This window comes from Pristiophorus japonicus, chromosome 12 (assembly GCF_044704955.1).
Source record: "Pristiophorus japonicus isolate sPriJap1 chromosome 12, sPriJap1.hap1, whole genome shotgun sequence".
NCBI lineage: Eukaryota > Metazoa > Chordata > Chondrichthyes > Pristiophoridae > Pristiophorus > Pristiophorus japonicus.
Genome location: NC_091988.1, coordinates 139,813,515 through 139,833,316, shown reverse-complemented (window position 1 = coordinate 139,833,316; position 19,802 = coordinate 139,813,515). Strand labels below are relative to the sequence as shown.

The following is a 19,802-nucleotide window of genomic DNA, read 5'->3' as shown; positions in this document are numbered from 1 at the left end:
CACGCCCCCGCGATCTCGGACCATTCGCATAAAACGCACCAGTAAACGTGGAACCCCAGCAGATGAGATCAGCCCAGAGAAAATCCATCATGATCGCCAAGGTAAGTAGATGAACTGGGTAAATGGGTTCCACCCGAACCTTGCATTGTTAAATGTCAATGTCGTTGCTCGTTAATTTTTAGATTTTTAACAGAATCTTAAGGAGCCTTGACCGCAATTCCTTTATTTAATAAAAAAATGTAATTCTAATTAGACCGCTCTTTCAGGTACTTGCTGCAATGAAGCCACTGATTTGCTGCACTGTAACATTCTTTGTAGTTGCACTATGGGCAATTCAGTCTATTTGCTGGTGTCCCATTCTATGCAGTCCCTGGATTACCTGGGTGACAGATGAGGTAATGACTTCATGTGCCTGCCTTTGTACTGCATACTGCCCGTGAAGTAGCTTGTGTAAAGGACTTGCTCCCTCTTCTGTCTGCCTGTAGTATGTCAGGAGTACCAATCCTGTGGCCCGAGCCTCGGCTCCCCAGCCTCTGATGCCCATGCAGTGCAGTCCTGTTTTGCCTTATTTGCTGGCTTATACAGGTACTTTGAATAATGTGGGCTCTGGGCTTTGGGTCCTTTGCAATGTCTTATTGGTGATGAGATCTTCACTCAGGACACCAATATCTGTTGGTATCCGCAACTTGGGATATTTAAATTTAATAGGAACATTGATTTAAACTTTATTTCATAAAGTCAGACAGCACAGAAGGGAGGCCATGTAGCCCATCATGCCTGTGCAGCCCCTAAAGCTTCGTGACACCAACTATGCAGCTCACAGACAAATGCTTTATTATGCTCCGTCTTGTTGTCAGGACAGCTTTCACGGGGTTAAGACAAATGTGTTGCTGGAGCAGAAGAGCAAGCAGTTCTGATCACATTGGGTTGACAATTATTGAGAAGTGTAAAACTGGCAGGGCATGGGCCATGGTTTGAGTTCTGAGATTTGCTTTGCTGATGGTGAAAATTCATTGAATGAAGGGAAGAGCTTGCATTTATATAGTGCCTTTCACATCCTGAAGATGTCCCAACGTACTTCACAAGCAATGAATTACTTTTGAAGTGTAGTCATTGTTATTTTTAGACAAACACATTATTTACCAGAATTAATCCCTCCTCGTCATGAGATAGAGAGATAACTAAAATGATTTTAGCTGATTTTTTTTGAAATTTACAGACAACAGACTGCCTTGTTCAAAACTAGACAGTGGTCCGTTAATCACTTTAAAGGGGCAAATGTACGATACTGAATTGTGCTATAATCCTAACTATTATCAAGGGAAATATCTGTACTCTTGTCATTGTCTGAGTTCGCCCTTGTTAGTGCATTTTATGCTTTATCATTTCTAGTTATAGGCACCTAGAATGAGTATTTTGTAAAGAATTATTTCAGATGGTTCTGAATGGTAATGATATACTGTTTGAATCACATTTAATTCTCTTTTTTTGTTATTTTCTCTACAGTACATCATCACTATTGTACTAATGAAAAATATTTCAAGTGTGTTTGCGGTAATCAAAGCCAAACCTACTTACCAAAGAAGAGATGCAATAACTGGTCAGATGTTAACATGCGAGCAGTGTCCACCTGGGACATTTGTGGAAAAACACTGTACTAGTCTCCACCCGACAATATGCGGACCCTGCCCAGACTTGCATTATACTCAGTACTGGAACTACCTTCAGAAATGTCGCTACTGTAATGTCTTCTGTGGAGATCAGCAATATGAAAAGCACCAGTGTAATATTACACATAACAGAGTGTGTGAATGTAAAGCTGGCTATTATTTTGAATTTGAATTCTGCCTGAAACACACCAATTGCCCTCATGGTGTTGGCGTAATTAAAATGGGTAAGTTTAATATTTCTACTATTAGAACTTACACTGTTATCTTGATTTTGTAGCTTGCTTTCAGAAATGATCAAAATGATGCTTTTATTTTTCTGCAAAAATGTCTTCCATAAGAAGTATAGTTCACTATATAAATTGACAAAACTGTAACTGTTTTCTGTTAGAATAACTGATCATTTATAACTTATGGGGCATTGTTTATTAAAAAACATTTTTTTGATCTTTTGGTACATACCTGTGTTTGTACAAACACAAGAATTTCTGAGCCCAATAATTTGGTTTTTGTGCAGAGGTTTAGTACTTTTAATGGGTTGAAAAATGGGGTATTATACTCAAACAAGTGTCCCGCAATTCTTTTTAGTTTTAGTGTACCTGATGTAACAACTAATGGAGTTCCCAAATTCATTACAAACCACAATTTTGTTATCGCTTGTCACTGAAACAGTAAAATAGCCTGACCTCCACTTACTGCAAATATATACTGCATGCTCCATTATATGTAAAGATATGTGGATATTTACCCTGAGTTTTAACAGAAGCCATTAACCTTGTGTTTTCCAGGTACTCCGTACAGTGATACAGATTGTAAACAATGTACCGCTGGCCATTTTTCTTCAAGAATCTCTAGTTCTGAACCTTGTTTTGCACACACAAACTGCATTGAGGAAGGCTTAGAGGTCAATGTCCCAGGTGATCGATATCACAACACCCTGTGTACTTCTTGCAAGAAATATAGTAGCAATGGAACTTTTGTGAATGGTTCAGGTGTGTAATGTGCTTTAGTGGATTATTGCATTAGCATCTGAAAATACCCAATATGTTAAATGAAATGTTTTTTATTTTGAATGAAGACTTATCATCACAAATTCAGTTCCTTGCCTAGACACCAATCTCACTGCTGTGTTTTACTGCACTATGCTGTTCTTCAAAAGATGCTTTGTAAGAAAACACCAAGCAGGCTCCATATGCCTCCCTATGTGGGAGGGGAAACTGGGTTGAGAGTTCTCCAACTTGTCCTATTGGTCACCTATTGGCTGGGAATCGTATGCCCACCCAGATGTCTTGGACAGCTGGATTTCCTGAGCAGCATTATTTTAATGCTTGGTTTATTTTAAATGATTTTAAATCTGCAGGCATTAAAAAAAGACTTAGATTTATATTCATGACCTCAGGATGCCCCAAAGCTGTCACTGTTGTAATGTAGGAAATGTGGCAGTCAATTTGCACACATCAAGCACCCGTAATGACCAGATAATCTATTCTAGTGATGTTTTTGAGAGATAAATATTGCAACCTTAAATATTATGTCAACAGGTATAAAAGCTAAGCACCAATGTAATCCACCTAATAAAATGTTACATTTTAACTTTCTTTCAACAGCTGTCTCTACTTGTGATGAAGCAATTATTCAGTTTGTGGCATATCAGAAAATTCCACAAAAGAAGCTGAAGAAATTTCTTAATTTACTTCAGATTGAAGAGGGGAGGACATTTATTAAACAACTGATACAACAGAACAAGCATGTAATCCATGAAAAGTTACACCCTCTTCTAATGAAATGGAAAAAAAGTATCATGGAAGACAATATACTAGAAAAGATTCTGCATATACTTAAAAAAGCAAAGTTGAAGAATGTTATAAAAAATGTACAAGAGCGTTTTATGTGAAGTGGCAGCTAAGCTCTCAAATGTACTAGTTCACACTGTGGTCCTAGTGGGTAAATGTACAGTATTACTGATCATTCAGACAAGTAGCTCCAGATTTGATTTCAGATTTGTGGTGAGTTAACTGGTGCAGCAGTTGGGTGCTACAATTGAAATCAGTAACCCTGCACTGGGGACGTGAAAAATGAGCTTGGCTTCCCACTCCTGAAGAACTCTGTAGCTGGACATGTAATTGGTGCCACTTCAACTGTTGGTTGGCGGCTAATCTCCATTCTGCCTGTACAGCACCCAATTTGTTATTCAATTTCTCTACTTCTGCCTGTAGTGCCTGGTGTTTGGTTGGCATACAGCTGAGATTACCATTCCTGATTTCTAGCATCCCTTTTCCTTCTCCCTTTCATCTCTCTGATTGTTGTTAACCCTTATGTCGCCATGTTGTGAGCTTAACAACTGCCTGCCTTCACAATCTTCTGCCCCCACCCTCCATGGGGATACTTTGTTATTATCATTTAACATCACATTATTACAGTTCTCTGTTTGGCACTCTCCTTGGACTCAGCCTTTATTGGAGGTGATCATCTCCAATTTCCTCACAACAACCTCCCCCTTTCTATGATACCTATAAGAGATTGAGGACTATATGATTAGTACCATAGTCCTTCAGCCACTGTCACATTAAACCACCGATTAACTTTTTATCTGCTATACCCTACTATCAAATTGAATACTATTCACACATATAGATTCTTTTATTCTGAGTTCTGCTGTGTCACCTTGGTTTGTCGATGGTGAAAATAATCTATCTCCTGCCCCAGAGCTCATTCACGATTGAGTTCTTGGTGGTTGAGGTTCGACTTCAATCCTGTCTCGACACCCCTGGTTTTCAAACAGCAACAGGATGAGGTCCTTCGCTCGGCTTGCCAGTGTTGTCTTAAAACAAACTTCTGTTTTTTCACTTGAGTAGTAATGAATTCAGCCTTCTGGTTATAATCATTTTATTCTTTAACTTCAGCATAAAAGGCAATTTACAAACAGTATAGTTACAGATACAACACACAAACCAAGACATGGGTCGTTTTATGATCCCTGAAATTCCTTCATGACCTTACTCCTCTCTCTGTTGTGTCTTTTTACCCTACAACCCTCCAAGAATGCTGCAGTTCTCTAACTCTGGCCCCACTTCCTTTGCCCAACAATGACACTCATGCCTTCAGCTGTTTAGTCCCTCCACTTTGGAATTCCCTCCCTAAACATCACCACCTCTTTAAAACACTTCTCAAAACCTACCTCTGACCAAGCTTTTTGTCAGCTATCTTAAGGTCTCCTTCCTTGGCTCAGTGATTGGCAAAAGAACCAGAGGCAACATAAGGAAACAATTTTTATGCATGATCTGGAACCCACTCCCTCAAAAGCTGGTGGAAACAGTTTCAATAGTAACATTCAAAAGACTTGAAAGGAAAACATGTACAAGGCTATGGAGAAAGTGCACGGGAATGGGACTAAGTGGTAGATCAACCAAGAGCCAACACAGGCATGGTGGATCAAATCACCTCTGTGTTGTATCATCGATGATTCCATGAAAGATATTATATAAATGTATGATATTTGTACAAAATAGGAATGTGAATACATTGTGACTGAAATATTGTTTCATCATTGAAACAGTCAATGCAAAATTTTACTTTTCTGTAAAGCATACCACTAAGCCATCCATTTTTTAAATGTATATGCATAACAGTTGTGTGCTAAAGCCTATTGTCATAAAGCTCAAAGTAGCATAAGATTTCAGGAAAAAGTCAGATATTTATTTTTCTAGACATTATTTTTTTATCATGTAATGCAAAGGTTTTAAAATGATGTGAAACAGCAATAGTGTGAGAATAGCAATAGGATCAGTCAAAATTTAAATGTTGCTCATTGATTCCATTTTTAACAGTGCTGGTTTCACAGAGTTGACAAATAAATTGATTACCTAATTTTTGATTAATTTGTCAGCATACATTTCTGCTGCGTTCAAAGGGCCTTTTTATTGTATATTACTGTATTTTACATTTCTCAGCGTATCGATCAACATTCTTCAAGTAATCAGTATAAGGTAATTAAGAACACCATGCCATAGAGTAGTAGTAGAGATCATGGGAGGATTTCCTGTTGAAGTTACCATCGTAACTCCAGTGGATGTGGAGGGGTAATTCTAATTGAGCCATCTGATTCAATTCCTGGTTCTAAAGGCAAATTCATTAATTAGAAAAAAGAACTTGCATTTAGATAACATCTAATCACAACCTCAGAATGCCCAAAGCACTTCACTGCCAATGAATTGCTTTTTAAGTGTTCTAATATAGGGAATTAGCTGGTGAACTTTATATAGAAACATAGAAACATAGAAAATAGGTGCAGGAGCAGGCCATTCAGCCCTTCTAGCCTGCACCGCCATTCAATGAGTTCATGGCTGAACATGAAACTTCAGTACCCCCTTCCTGCTTTCTCGCCATAACCCTTGATCCCCCGAGTAGTAAGGACTTCATCTAACTCCCTTTTGAATATATTTAGTGAATTGGCCTCAACTACTTTCTGTGGTAGAGAATTCCACAGGTTCACCACTCTCTGGGTGAAGAAGTTTCTCCTCATCTCGGTCCTAAATGGCTTACCCCTTATCCTCAGACTGTGACCCCTGGTTCTGGACTTCTCCAACATTGGGAACATTCTTTCTGCATCTAACCTGTTGATTGTTGCATTAATAACATTGACTGATGACTAGGTTAGACAGCTTTCAGTTTTCTTATAGTACACCTGTTTCAATACAAAACTTCATGCAATATTGTGCACGGTTACTGGGTTAATTTAGAGAATGAACTGCAAAAAAATTCACTGGCCAATATATCTACAGTCTACCTTCATTTGGAATGCTTGTTTGCTAGGTCTCCCCACATCAGGGAACAGTATTTTTCTCCTGTTCTCCAGCTTCATATCAGTGAACCTGTTAGCTCTCCTTGCACCTCTTACACCAACCATCCTTCCCCCATCAGGGCCTTGCTGCAAACCCTGGCCATTAAAAAGACCAGGGAGCAGCTGGCTCATTAGAAACCCTTACCTGCATGCTGAATTTCTCAGTGGTGATAACGCTCCAATTAAGACAGCCACACCGCTGAAAAATCCACTTTGGAAGGGTTCATTAGCACTGGAACCCATTTGTTCATTTTTGGAGCTGAATATGGGGTGGCCCAGCCTCAAAAAAATTTCAGCGCTAATGGCCACAAAAAGGTGGGGAGAGCACCAGCTTTCCAGGCGTACCGAATTTCTGGGCCAGAATCTATTTGGTTAGAATTAAAGAATAATAGAGGAGCTATTACGTTGCTGGGTGTATACTATACATCATTAAATACTGGGAAGGAGATAAGGGAGCAAATTTTTAGGCAAATTACAGAAAGATGCAAGAACTATAGAGTAGTGATAATGGGGGACTTCAATTACTCTAATATAGACTGGGATAGTAACAGTGTGAAGGGTAAAGATGGGAGGAATTCCTGAAATGTGTACGAGAACTTTCTTGATCAGTATGCATCCAGCCCATCGAGGAAGAAAGCAGTGCTGGATATAGTTCTGGGGAATGGTGTGGGGCACGTGAAGCATTTGGGGAACAGTGCTCATAATATCATCAGGTTTAGAATAGTATGGAAAAGTACAAGGAAAAATCAAGCGTAAAAATACTTCAATGAAGGAGGGATAATTTCAGTGAGTTGACAAGGGATCTGGCCCAGGTCGATTGGAATCAAAAATTGGTAGACAAAACAGTCATTGAACGATGAGAGGCCTTCAAAGAGGAGATGGTTTGGGTACAGAGTAGACACATTCCCATGTGTTGGAAAGGAAGGATATTCAAAGCTAGAGCTCACTGGATGACTAAAGATTTAGGGGGAGAAATTTGGCAGGTGGACAACATTTGAAATTTTGAAAATTTAGCACCAGGCTCTAATAATTCTGAACTACTAAATTGGGCTTTAGCGTCCCAGGAAAGGAAGGGGGGCTAAATTAAGCCCTAATGACCTTAGTGAGGCATCACAGGGGTGCTACCAACTCTTTTTTAGGGGAGACAAAATAAACATTAAATCAAGTGCCCCCCGATCTGGGGGACACTCCAGACACTTATACCGCCCCTCTTTTTTGTTTTGTTTTTTTTTGGGGTTTTTTTGTGTGATTTTTTTTGGGGGGGCATTAAAATGATATAATTTACAAGTGCCCCCTATAAAAGGAGAGGGGGACACTAAAAACCGGCAATTAAAACAAATTAAACTTTAAAACATAAAATCAAATTAAAATTTGGTTGCCGGGGGTGATGATGCACTCCAGTCCCTCCGGTGCCCACCTCTCGCGGAAGGCAGCGAGCGTACCGGTGGACACCGCATGCTCCATCTCCAAGGACACCCTGGCGCGGATGTACGCGCGGAAGAGAGGCAGGCAGTCAGGTTGAACGACCCCCTCGACCGCCCGCTGCCTGGACCGGCTGATGGCACCCTTGGCCATGCCCAGGAGCAGTCCTACGAGGAGGCCCTCGGACCTACCCGCTCCAGGGGTGCTACCATCAGATTCTACTGAATTTCAGGTGCATTGTGTTTAGCAATGATCATTCAATCCTTCATACTGTCTCATTCCAGCTCTTAAAGGGGAGGTTGTATCAATGTGTAATTGCTCAACAACAGTATCTTCATCCCCTCTCCTTCTCTCATCCCACTTCCCCCTCACACTACAAGCCTTTATCACTTTCCAGCTCCTGATACTGTCTGCATTCTTTGCTCCATTCCTGTCCCCTGTCCTCACCTTAAGTCTTGTGCCTTTATGCTTTCAGATAACCAGATGACCAGCCTATCCCTGAGCCCCCCAATGAGAGTGAGGAAGGCGAAGAGGAGGAGGACCAAAGCATCTCTTCACTGCATCTCTCACCCTCAGGCACCACCTCAGAGACTGGCACTGCGCGATCGTTAGAGGCAAGCTTAGTAGAGGGGTCCGCACTGGGGACGAGCAGGCTGCAGCAAGCTGGGGGAAAGGGAAAGGGAGGGGGTGAGGGTGAGTTCATGCGCGAGTTATGCTGTACATCATCATCATAGGCGGTCCCTTGAAACGAGGATGACTTGCTTCCACGCCAAAAAAGGATGAGTTCACAGGTGTTTCAATGAAGGACCCGAACTACATCTTGAAGGGTGGAAGATTCCTATGCGTGGATTTTTTAAATGTGTGATGGCCATTGCACACCAGCCACCACACGGGCTTGACAGAGCTAGGTCTTGGTTCAGTGGCAAGGATTAACCAAGATGACTGGAGACCAGCTCGGTGGTCACAACAAGGATGATGGCCATGCACTCCGAGATGATAGGTGCAATGGCAAGGGTGCCCGGGGGCCTCTCGGCAATGGTAAGCAGTATGGAGGAGTCCGCCTCCAACATTGCACAGAGCTCTGTTCACACCATGGAGCCCATCATTTCCAGTCTGCAGAGGATGGTGGACTCCTAGAGAGACCGTGGGGATCCAGATCTCATGACACGTGTCATGGACGATGTGGCAGCTTTCATTGCAACACAGGTGGAAGCGATGCAACGTCTTAGTGCTGTAATGCAGATAATGGTTGCTGGCATCGAAGCTCAGACTGCTCTCATGCAGTCTCAGCTGGTTGCCCCGCAAGCTCTGACTGTTGCCATCGTCGCTGGTTCCACCACAGTCCACCTGGGTTCTCACAGTTTCGCAGCAGGCCACCAATCTGTGCTCCAGCAGATTGGTGGGGATGCTGAGCTGCTGCCCCAGAGGAGTGGCAGTGGGTCAATGGAACAGGACTCTGTTATCCACTCTTTGGATGACGGCATTGCTGATCCCACCACTGTCACTCCACCATTGCCCTTGTCGCTCCGTAGACTGTGGCTGCCAAGTCTGAGGTGGTGTGGTGCAGTCTACAGCTGGGCCTTCCTTCCAGAGCTGGTCAAGGAAGTCCTGCAAGGCCATCTGTAGTCTCTGGCCCTAACACTCAGCAGCCTTCCACCAGCTCATCTACAGCCACTGGGGAAACACAATGTAGGAGCAGCAGAATAGGAAAAGGCAGTGTTAAGGGGGGAAGTAAGGGTTTGCACAAGGGAAAATAGTAAATGTTGTCATTGTGTATATATGTGGTTAATGTTTCGTATTCAATGTTTATTGGAATGTTGCATAATTTTTATTGTCTCTTGTTATGTTCAGACTAAATCCACAGGACTGTATTGTAAGCTCAAACTGTTGTGACCTTGGTCCCTTTATTCAGACTCCAGAGTGAGGAAGCAGCATGGTGAATCACCTTTTATACCTGCTTGCCCAGGGTGCACAGGTGACCCTTAGGTCTCCCACAGGTATGCCCCCCCAGTGGCAAGTCTTACATTTGGTAAGGTCTACATACATACATAACATCACTCCCGCCCCCCCCCGCCAAGTCTTATGTGCAAGTTATTTGCAAGTTGAGGCGATCTGGCGCCCTGCGAGCCCGGGTCGATCGCCTGGGTTGAAGTCCTGACGTGGTGGGTTCATCCTCATGGTTGACGGCGAAGTTGATGGTGTTAGTGGGTCGCTGGGGGCCAGGTCCTTTCACAGTGGTTCCTGGTTATCTGTAGTTCGCAGTCTGGTCTGGTCCAAATGCTTAACGTGTTAGCCCGGTACACGTTTTCACAATCAAACGCTCCGTTTTCATCACTTACACTCCATCCCCTCCCTTGGCTAATGCGGTGCTAGTGGCCCAACTGGGGCCCTGAACATGGTCTACATCACTTATTCTGATGTCGTGAGGGGAGGGGGGGGGGGCCATGCGATCAAGGTGCATTCTCTGCTAATGGCATACGGAAGGCTTGGTTCTGGGTGATTCTGTCTGGTGACTGCGTAGCACCCAGGATAGCTGAGTCTGTGGTGAGTCTAACGTGACACGCATGGTGCTAGGTTTAATGATTTGAGCTGCCTACTCCGGCTATTGTCGCTGCCCCTGAGGTCTAGCAAGCCCAGGACGGCCACAATGGCCCTGAGACTTTCGGTAGTGGCGGGAGGCCTAGTGGTCACCGTGGGTCCTGGGCCATGGTATGGGGGCCCCGGACCACCGACTGTGTATAGCCGCCCTGCCTTACTTTGCAACGTTGGGATGGACCTTTCGTCTTTGCGATGGATATGTTCAACTTCCTGTCTAGCAGTTCACCTTTGGCAGGCGGTAACATGGGATCCTGGCTGGTCCAGGTCCTAACCTGGGGGGCCGTTACGGTTGACCCCTCACTTTCTAGCACTTCCAAGACCGCGAGTGGGTCTGCAGGCTGCGCCGTTTCCACTCCGGTGGTGGGCAACGGTAGCCAACTGAGGGCATTAGTACTGTTCTCAGTGCCTGGCCCGTGGTAGATCATGTTACAGTGCATAGTGTTAGACATTCTCGAAGCAACTCATCGATTTTGGTGCCTCTGCTCTCCCTAACTTGTTGGATGGGCGGCTCGTCTGACTCGAGCACATCTTGGGACACTCTTTGGTATGTCTCTTTAGTCCCGTGAATACAGGCTGCTGCTTTGCTTAACTTATTGGATACATATTCAATCATTTGGGGCTCGCCCACTACTTTTACTTGCTGCACAACACGCTCCCAACCACGTGCGGTAACATATCACTTACTACGAATACTTTGTTAGATACATATACAACTGGTTGGGGTTCGCCCGCTACTTTGGCTTGCTGTACAACACACCCGGCCCTGTGTGATAACACATCACTTGTTACAAGTACTTTGTCAGATACATATACGACCGGTTGGTGTTCTCCCGCTACTTTGGCTTGTTGTAAGGTCCCCCCGACCCCATATAATGGTACATCATTGGCCGCGAAGGACTGCTCAAATGGGTTACATAGTGCAAGCAACTTATTGGAATGTGGTGGGTTACTGGCCTTCTTAGTAGCTGCCACTTTACCTTTGCCCCAAACCTAGTCTTCTTCCTTTGCTGGGCGACACATTACTCCGTTCCATTGCGGCGACCTCCCGTGGTCTGGACGCTCTCTTGTCCCATGGTCTGGAAGCTTTCTCGTCCCGTGGTCTGGATGCACTCTCATCCAGTGCCTGGAGGCCATCTCGTCCCGTGGTCTGGATGCCCTCGCGTCCATGTCCGTGATGCCGAACGCTGCGATCTTCCTCCCCAGGGATAAATCTCTGGCATCGGGAAGACGCATTCGGATTGTTTCGGCCGCATGGTCGACCTGAAGCCTCTTCCATCGTCGCAAAGAGGTCATTGGCTTTGGGTGGTGGATACCGCGCCTGTATCGCTGCTCGGTTGAACTTTACCTCCTCGTGGTCGTGATGAGCGGCCTGTGCCTCGGGGATCTGCAATTAATCTGCACTTCGATGCCTGGTTCAGCTGAAGGTGGGTGTTTGCTCAGCCTTTGAGAAGGGGAGACATCATTCGCCGGAGAAGGTATGCAGAGGTCTTCCAAGTGCCATCAAATCTTCCTCATCCACCTCCTACCAAGCAGCGTTGGCCCATCACCTGAAACAATCCACAGTGGTAAATCGTGCACTGCTCCCTCATGGAATACTCTTATGTCCGCACTACCAATAACTGGTATCAGTTACTTGGTGTAGGTGCACAGCTTTGCCTGAATCGGGATCAGCTTGGGTCGCTGTGCTTCGTCGCTCCACAGCCTCTCGAATGCCTTCTGACTCATAACTGATTGACTCGCCCCGTGTCTAGTTCCATGGAGACTGGAGTGCCGTTAAGTTCAACTTTTAACATTATCGGAGGGCTTTTGGTGGTGAAGGTGTGTATCCCATATACTTCTTCTTCATCCTCAGGTTTAGTTGCCTCTCCTACTCGTTCATCGTGATCCTCGCATTGAGACACAGAGCCTTCAGGCTTGGTTTTTTAACACTCTTTGTCCTTTTAGAATTATGATGTGATGTGCTAATGAATATGCATTCACGCCCCACGGCAGACTCTGAGTCACTCTAGGCCTAGGTCTGGCCTCTGCAATCATGTGGGGCCTGCCCTGTGCCGTTCTGCCTGCTGAAAACATTATTTTATGCACAGTACTTGCCGGTGAGCTTCGATTCTGTGAAGATATGTGTTCCGTGTTATCGCTCGTGGATATGAAGGCTTGGGCTATCCTGACGGCCTTGCTCAGATCTAGGGATTTGGCAGACAACAGTTTGCGAAGAATGACCTCATGGCCAATTCCAAGCACGAAAAAATCTCGCAACATTTCCCCCAAGGATCCTGCAAATTCGTACTGCCCCGCAAGGTGTCTTAGGTCGGCAACAAAACTCGCCACGTTCTGGCCCTTGGAGTGTCGGTGCATGTAAAAGCGATATCTGGCCATCAGAATGCTCTCCTTTGGCTTGAGGTGTGCCCTAACCAGTGTACACAGCTCTGCATAAGATTTGTCCGTTGGTTTGACCGGTGATAGTAAACTTTTAAGGAGGCCATATATCGATGACCCACATACGGTGAGGAGAATCGCCCTGTGCTTGATCGCTGTTTCAGCCGTGTCCAGTTCGTTGCCCACGAAGTACTGGTCAAGGTGCTCAATGAAGGCTTCCCAATCATCACCCTCAACAAATCTCTCAAGAATACCAACGGCAGCCATTACCGCGTGAAAGTTCGTGATCCGTTACTCGTCGCCAATTTGTTATGTTCAGAATAAATCCACAGGACTGTATTGTAAGCTCAAACTGTTGTGACCATGGTCTCTTTATTCAGACTCCAGAATGGGGAAGCAGCATGGTGAATCATCTTTTATACCTGCTTGCCCAAGGGTGCACAGGTGATCCTTAGGTCTCCCACAAGTGTGCCCCCTAGTCTTGCATTTTGGTACAGTTTACATACATACATAACATCTCTCATTTCAGTTTTGGGGTGCAATATGGAATGAGAAATTGCCTGTCTTCTCTGTCACTGCTGTTGCTGCTCCTATTCCTCCTTGTCCTCCTCCTCCTGCTCACCCTCTTCCTCCTACTCCTGAGGTCGTGGAGCTATGCCTGGTGGCAATGGCTATGCTGTCATGATGGCCAAGTGTGCAACATGCAGTAGACAACGACGGAAAGGGACACCCGCTCAGCCGAGTACTGGAGGACTCCTCCCGAGCGGTCAAGGCAACGGAAGTGTCTGCTTAATGATGTTGCTGGTGGCTGCATGGCTCTCATTATATGAGTGCTGAGCACGAGTGTTGGGGTTGCAGAGGGAAGTCATGAGCCAGCTGGAGAGCGGATAGCCCGTGTCTCCCAGCAGCCAGCCACGAGCTTCATGTGGTGGCTGGAAGAGAGCTGGCTCACTGGTCTGGCGCAGGATGAAGGCATCGTGACTGCTGCTAGGATATTGGGTATTGACAGTGAGGATTTGGCGTGTGTGGTCGCACACTAACTGCACATTCAGTGAGTGGTAGCCTTTGCGATTACGGAATACATCAGGATTGTTATACAGTGCATGCAAAGCGACGTGGGTGCAGTCAATGGTGCCCTGCACCATGGGGAAGCCCGCTAACCTGGCAAAGCCACATGCTTGCTCGTCCTGCTTCTCCCTGGTCATGCGGACGGAAATGTAGTCCCTTCTCCTTCTGTGCAGAGCATCTGTGACCCCTCCGATGGAGCAATGGACGACAGACTGGGAAATGTTGGAGATGTCTCCTGTTGCACACTGAAAGGATCCACTGGTGTAGAAATTGAGCACGTTGGTGACCTTGACTGCCACTGAGAGAGCCGAGGTCACCCTGGTCTGAGGCTTGAGGTCTGGTTGCAGGCAGTGGCAGAGCTCTGTGACTACATCCTTGCTGAAGTGCAGCCTTTGAGCACACTGTTCCTCAGTGAAATTGATGTAGGAGAACTGTTGCCAGAATACACTGTGAGGGAAAGGCCTGTTGAGAGCCCTGTTGGCCCTCCTATCACTGCCCACAAATTGCACTCTTTCTCTGTGCCTCAGTTGCCTCTGATGGTGAAGCTGGAGGGCGAGGTCCAGCGCCAGCACAACCCCACAGCTCCCATGAAAGGATCCAAATGTTGGAGTTTCAAATCTGCCCTCAATGAAACTCACAAATCTTCATGAGCCACAGCACCCCTTCAACAGCAAATCGCTCAAATTGGTAAAAGCACCTGTGTGCCTATGTGAAAATAACAAGAAAACATTATTGGCTGACTAAAAGTAAACCGGATGCTGGTGTCTTTAAATAGCGCTCCTCTAGCCGACATCCAACCGAACCCCGACTGCTCAACCTATCGCTCTTAATGGGAGTCGCACAACCAAGGGGGCGAGAGCCAAATTTTCTTCCGGGGTGCTGCGCACAGCAATGACATCAGCATCGGCGGATGCAACATCCTGCCGCCTGCGCAAAACTCCCGCTGATATAATTATATCATTTGTAATTCATTTAGCAAGTTCTAACTAATCTGCTTATTTTTTAACCTTCTGTATTATTCTATATTAAGTACACATAATTCTTTTATGGCCAAAATGTACAGTCACCTGTCTCGAACAGGGATTCTCAACCTTTTTGCTTCTGAGGCCCCACCTTCCGGGTTATCATCTTCATCATAGGCAGTCCCTCGGGATCGAGGAAGACTTGCTTCCACTCTAAAAATGAGTTCTTAGGTGGCTGAACAGTCCAATACGAGAACCACAGTCCCTGTCACAGGTGGGGCAGATAGTCGTTGAGGGAAAGGGTGGGTGGGACTGATTTGCCGCATGCTCTTTCCGCTGCCTGCACTTGATTTCTGCATGCTCTCGGTGATGAGACTCGAGGTGCTCAGCGCCCTCCCGGATGCACTTCCTCCATTTAGGGCGATCTTTGGCCAGGGACTCCCAGGTGTCGGTGGGGATGTTGCACTTTATCAGGGAGGCTTTGAGGGTGTCCTTGAAATGTTTCCTCTGCCCACCTTTGGCTCATTTTCCGTGAAGGAGTTCCGAGTAGAGCGCTTGCTTTGGGAGCCTCGAGTCTGGCATGCGAACAATGTGGCCTGCCCAACGGAGCTGATCAAGTGTGGTCAGCGCTTCAGTGCTGGGGATGTTGGCCTGGTCGAGGACGCTAACGTTGGTGCGTCTGTCCTCCCAGGGGGATTTGCAGGATCTTGCGGAGACATCGTTGGTGGTATTTCTCCAGCGATTTGAGGTGTCTACTGTATATGGTCCATGTTTCTGAGTACAGTAGGCGTCATAGTCATCATATTCATTGAGGTGTACGAAAGCATGTGCCTTACATTAAACATCTGTAAGACAAAGATCCTCCACCAACCTGTCCCCGCCGCACAGCACTGCCCCCCCCAGTCATCAAGATTCACCGTGTGGCCCTGGACAACGTGGACCATTTCCCATACCTCGGGAGCCTCTTATCAACAAGGGCAGACATTGACGACGAGATTCAACACTGCCTCCAGTGCGCCAGTACAGCCTTCGTCCGCCTGAGGAAAAGAGTGTTCCCGGGTTATACTCAATGGTTGACACTCCAGTGCAGTGCTGAGGGAGTGCTGCACTGTCGGAGGTGCCGTCTTTCAGATGAGATGTTAAACCGAGGCCCCGTCTGCCCTCTCAGATGGATGTAAAAGATCTCATAGCACTATTTCGAAGAAGAGATGGGAAGTTATCCCTGGTGTCCTGGCCAATATTTATCCCTCAATTAACATAACAAAAACAGATTATCTGGTCATTATCACATTGCTGTTTGTGGGAGCTTGCTGTGTGCAAATTGGCTGCCCTGTGTCCTACATTTTTACAACAGTGACTACACTTTACAAAGTACTTCATTAGCTGTAAAGCGCTTTGGGGTGTCTGGGTGTCATGAAAGGCGCTATTATAAATGCAAGTCTTTCTTTCTATTAAAAAAATTCTATGGACGTCGTGTAACACCATATTCCTGTTCTTTTTGCCATTTTATCTTTTCCTCTTTCCTGCTCCCCATTGATTCAGTTCGACACACATTGAATGAGTCAATCAGTCAGTGCTGAAACCTCTTCGCTGGATTGCACAATTTTAATGCCCGAGTGAGTTTGTCAGTTGTCAGACTGGCTCCCGGTGTGTGTTTGGCTTTGTCGCTGCTGGTTTTGGGTCTTGCCTTGTGTGGGAGGCCGGCGGGCCGAGATCCGTGCGTGCACAAGGCCGGAACCCGGGCATTTACTTCACCTTTTCTCTGTTCGCTTTCCGGAGCGGCTGAGCAGAGGAAGGAAAAGGACAAGAACTCTACGACTGATACGAAACATGACGGATTTCCAATGTAACCACGAACCCTCTCGGTCAGCTCCCCATACCCACCTTTTGATGCAAAAGCAAAATACTGCGGATGCTGGAATCTGAAATAAAAACAGAAAATGCTGGAAATACTCAGCGTGTCGGGCAGCATCTGTGGAGCGAGAAACAGAGTTAACGTTTCAGGTCGATGACCCTTCGTCAGAAGTTCGTCAGTTTGGAGGGTCATCGACCTGAATCGTTAACTCTGTTTCTCTCCACAGAAAGCTGCCAGACCCGCTGAGGTCCCCACCTTTCATGTGTTGTTGGGGAAAACCTGCTCCGAGCACTGCTGTCGTTCCTGTAACATAGAAACATAGAAACATAGAAAATAGGTGCAGGAGTAGGCCATTCGGCCCTTCTAGCCTGCACCGCCATTCAATGAGTTCATGGCTGAACATTCAACTTCAGCACCCCATTCCTGCTTTCTCGCCATACCCCTTGATCCCCCTAGCAGTAAGGACCTCATCTAACTCCTTTTTGAATATATTTAGTGAATTGGCCTCAACAACTTTCTGTGGTAGAGAATTCCACAGGTTCACCACTCTCTGGGTGAAGAAGTTCCTCCGCATCTCGGTCCTAAATGGCTTACCCCTTATCCTTAGACTGTGACCCCTGGTTCTGGACTTCCCCAACATTGGGAACATTCTTCCTGCATCTAACCTGTCTAACCCCGTCAGAATTTTATATGTTTCTATGAGGTCCCCTCTCATTCTTCTGAACTCCAGTGAATACAAGCCCAGTTGATCCAGTCTTTCTTGATAGGTCAGTCCCGCCATCCCGGGAATCAGTCTGGTGAACCTTCGCTGCACTCCCTCAATAGCAAGAATGTCCTTCCTCAGGTTAGGAGACCAAAACTGTACACAATACTCCAGGTGTGGCCTCACCAATGCCCTGTACAACTGTAGCAACACCTCCCTGCCCCTGTACTCAAATCCCCTTGCTATGAAGGCCAACATGCCATTTGCTTTCTTAACCGCCTGCTGCACCTGCATGCCAACCTTCAATGACTGATGTACCATGACACCCAGGTCTCTTTGCACCTCCCTTTTTCCTAATCTGTCACCATTCAGATAATAGTCTGTCTCTCTGTTTTTACCACCAAAGTGGATAACCTCACATTTATCCACATTATACTTCATCTGCCATGCATTTGCCCACTCACCTAACCTATCCAAGTCGCTCTGCAGCCTCACAGCATCCTCCTCGCAGCTCACACTGCCACCCAACTTAGTGTCATCCGCAAATTTGGAGATACTACATTTAATCCCCTCATCTAAATCATTAATGTACAGTGCAGCCATGACATTGTATTGGGCAGACGTTGCTGCAGGCATTGCTCCTCCAGCCGGCCAGAGGCACCGCGCTTTCTCTCCCTCTCTCTCTCTCTTTCTCTCGCTCCCTCTCCCTCTGCCGGGTCCTCCGCTCCCTTCTCCCACCAGAGAACTCGCAGGCTCTGGATTCCCACCGTGTCCTCCAATTCCGACACCGTGAGCTGCACCCGTTCTGTCCCCCCGTTGGACAAGGGAATGACCCGGCCAAGGAGCTTCTCTGAGGCTTGTTCTTGCTCAGCAGCGAGTGACTTTGGCAGACCCCGCGGAATCTTCTCCTGCCCAGCTTGGGGATCGCGGACCCCTGGTTGAGAACCCCTGATCCAGAGGGTAACCTGTCCTTGAATTTCTGTAACATTGTGGGCCCTAACAGGCACTAATATTCTATCTCCAAGTTTGGTCATGCTGGTTTTTGTTTTTATTGGTGTAGGGCAAATTGTTAAACACCAAACCAAACAAATGATGCGTAACACAATATTTTCCTCACTCCGAACAGCAATGCTCTTTCAGTTTCATTGATCAACCTGTATAATACAGTTAGAGCGAGAGACCAGCGGCAGAGTCATCATAAGCAATCCCTCGAAGCGAGGATGTTAGCACGCATGTTTTCCTGCAAGAATCACTCGACACTCTGGGTCGGTTCCAACGCCAAAACGGCTTTTATTACGGGGAGAGAGCCTCTGGTTAACTCCAGGCACTCTACTCCAAAGAAATTCATCGATATTTATATGTTTTACAATAGTTCATTACAGTTACTCAGCCCACTTCGGCTGGACACAATCCAATCATAATGATTATAGATTACATATAGGTTTAAATGGGCCAATAGAATTAACCCTGGTACATCAGGGGGCTGCATGATCAGTTTGTGACAGTTGGGGGCGGATCCCTATCTGTGTGATGCTCTCCAGGCCCCCCTTAACTTCGTTGCTCATGGATTCTGCCGGTGCCTAGCTCCTTATCTCTATGGTTGCTAGGCACCCTATATGGGGGTCACTGACTTGAGGACATTCCGTACTAGGTACCGCAGTGTTCTATATACTATCTTGTCTCAAGCTGTTGATTCAAGACATTCCTGAGAACAGGCTCTGCAGTGTGAGTGCTCAGTCAGCAGCTTTAGCTAACTTGGCTAACCGAGCCCCCATCATGCTTGGGCAGCCATTTTACATGTGGCTACTTTAAACCGATATGAGTTTAGATATATTCAGCAGGTGCCTAATGCCTACAACAATTCCCCCCTTTCGGTAAAGGGACTAGTCCTAGTCCCCCTTTAACCGACCGCCCTACCTTTATTAGATTTTGTGCACGGCCCGGTACTCCCTGCCTCAACGTGCTGGCCAGTCATGCGGTTTCAGGAGTCCCGGTTGCTTAAATCAAATTGACAAAGGCCAAATCCTCCTGCCCCTTTATTAGACAGGCTTGTTTAGTATCCGGGGACCGGTCATGGGTCCCTCTTCGTTGTGCGTGGTGTCTGCATGCCTGGCAGGCCATTATACCCCATGTTACTGCTAAGATCAATTGTATCCCGACCAGTATGTGTGAAATTATTCAAATCCAAGGATGGATGTTCACATTTATTCCCCAGTCACAGACCTTTCTCCACCAACTCTGACTTTGTAAGTCTTCATCGATATCTTTTTCCAGTACTTTGATTTTAGTTTGCAGTTGGTGGTAGAGCTTT

The 19,802-nt window shown here is 46.1% G+C and overlaps 1 protein-coding gene across 1 annotated transcript; it reads left to right on the top strand.

Annotated features, from left to right (window-relative positions):
- The first annotated feature begins 13 nt into the window (after positions 1-13).
- LOC139277478 (tumor necrosis factor receptor superfamily member 6B-like) lies at positions 14-5,541 on the top strand. The gene is made up of 4 exons (XM_070895975.1): positions 14-101; positions 1,507-1,894; positions 2,456-2,659; positions 3,275-5,541. Exons 1-4 carry the CDS (start codon positions 63-65, stop codon positions 3,559-3,561), a joined length of 918 nt encoding a protein of 305 aa, XP_070752076.1. The 5' UTR covers positions 14-62; the 3' UTR covers positions 3,562-5,541.
- The last annotated feature ends 14,261 nt before the right edge of the window (positions 5,542-19,802 follow it).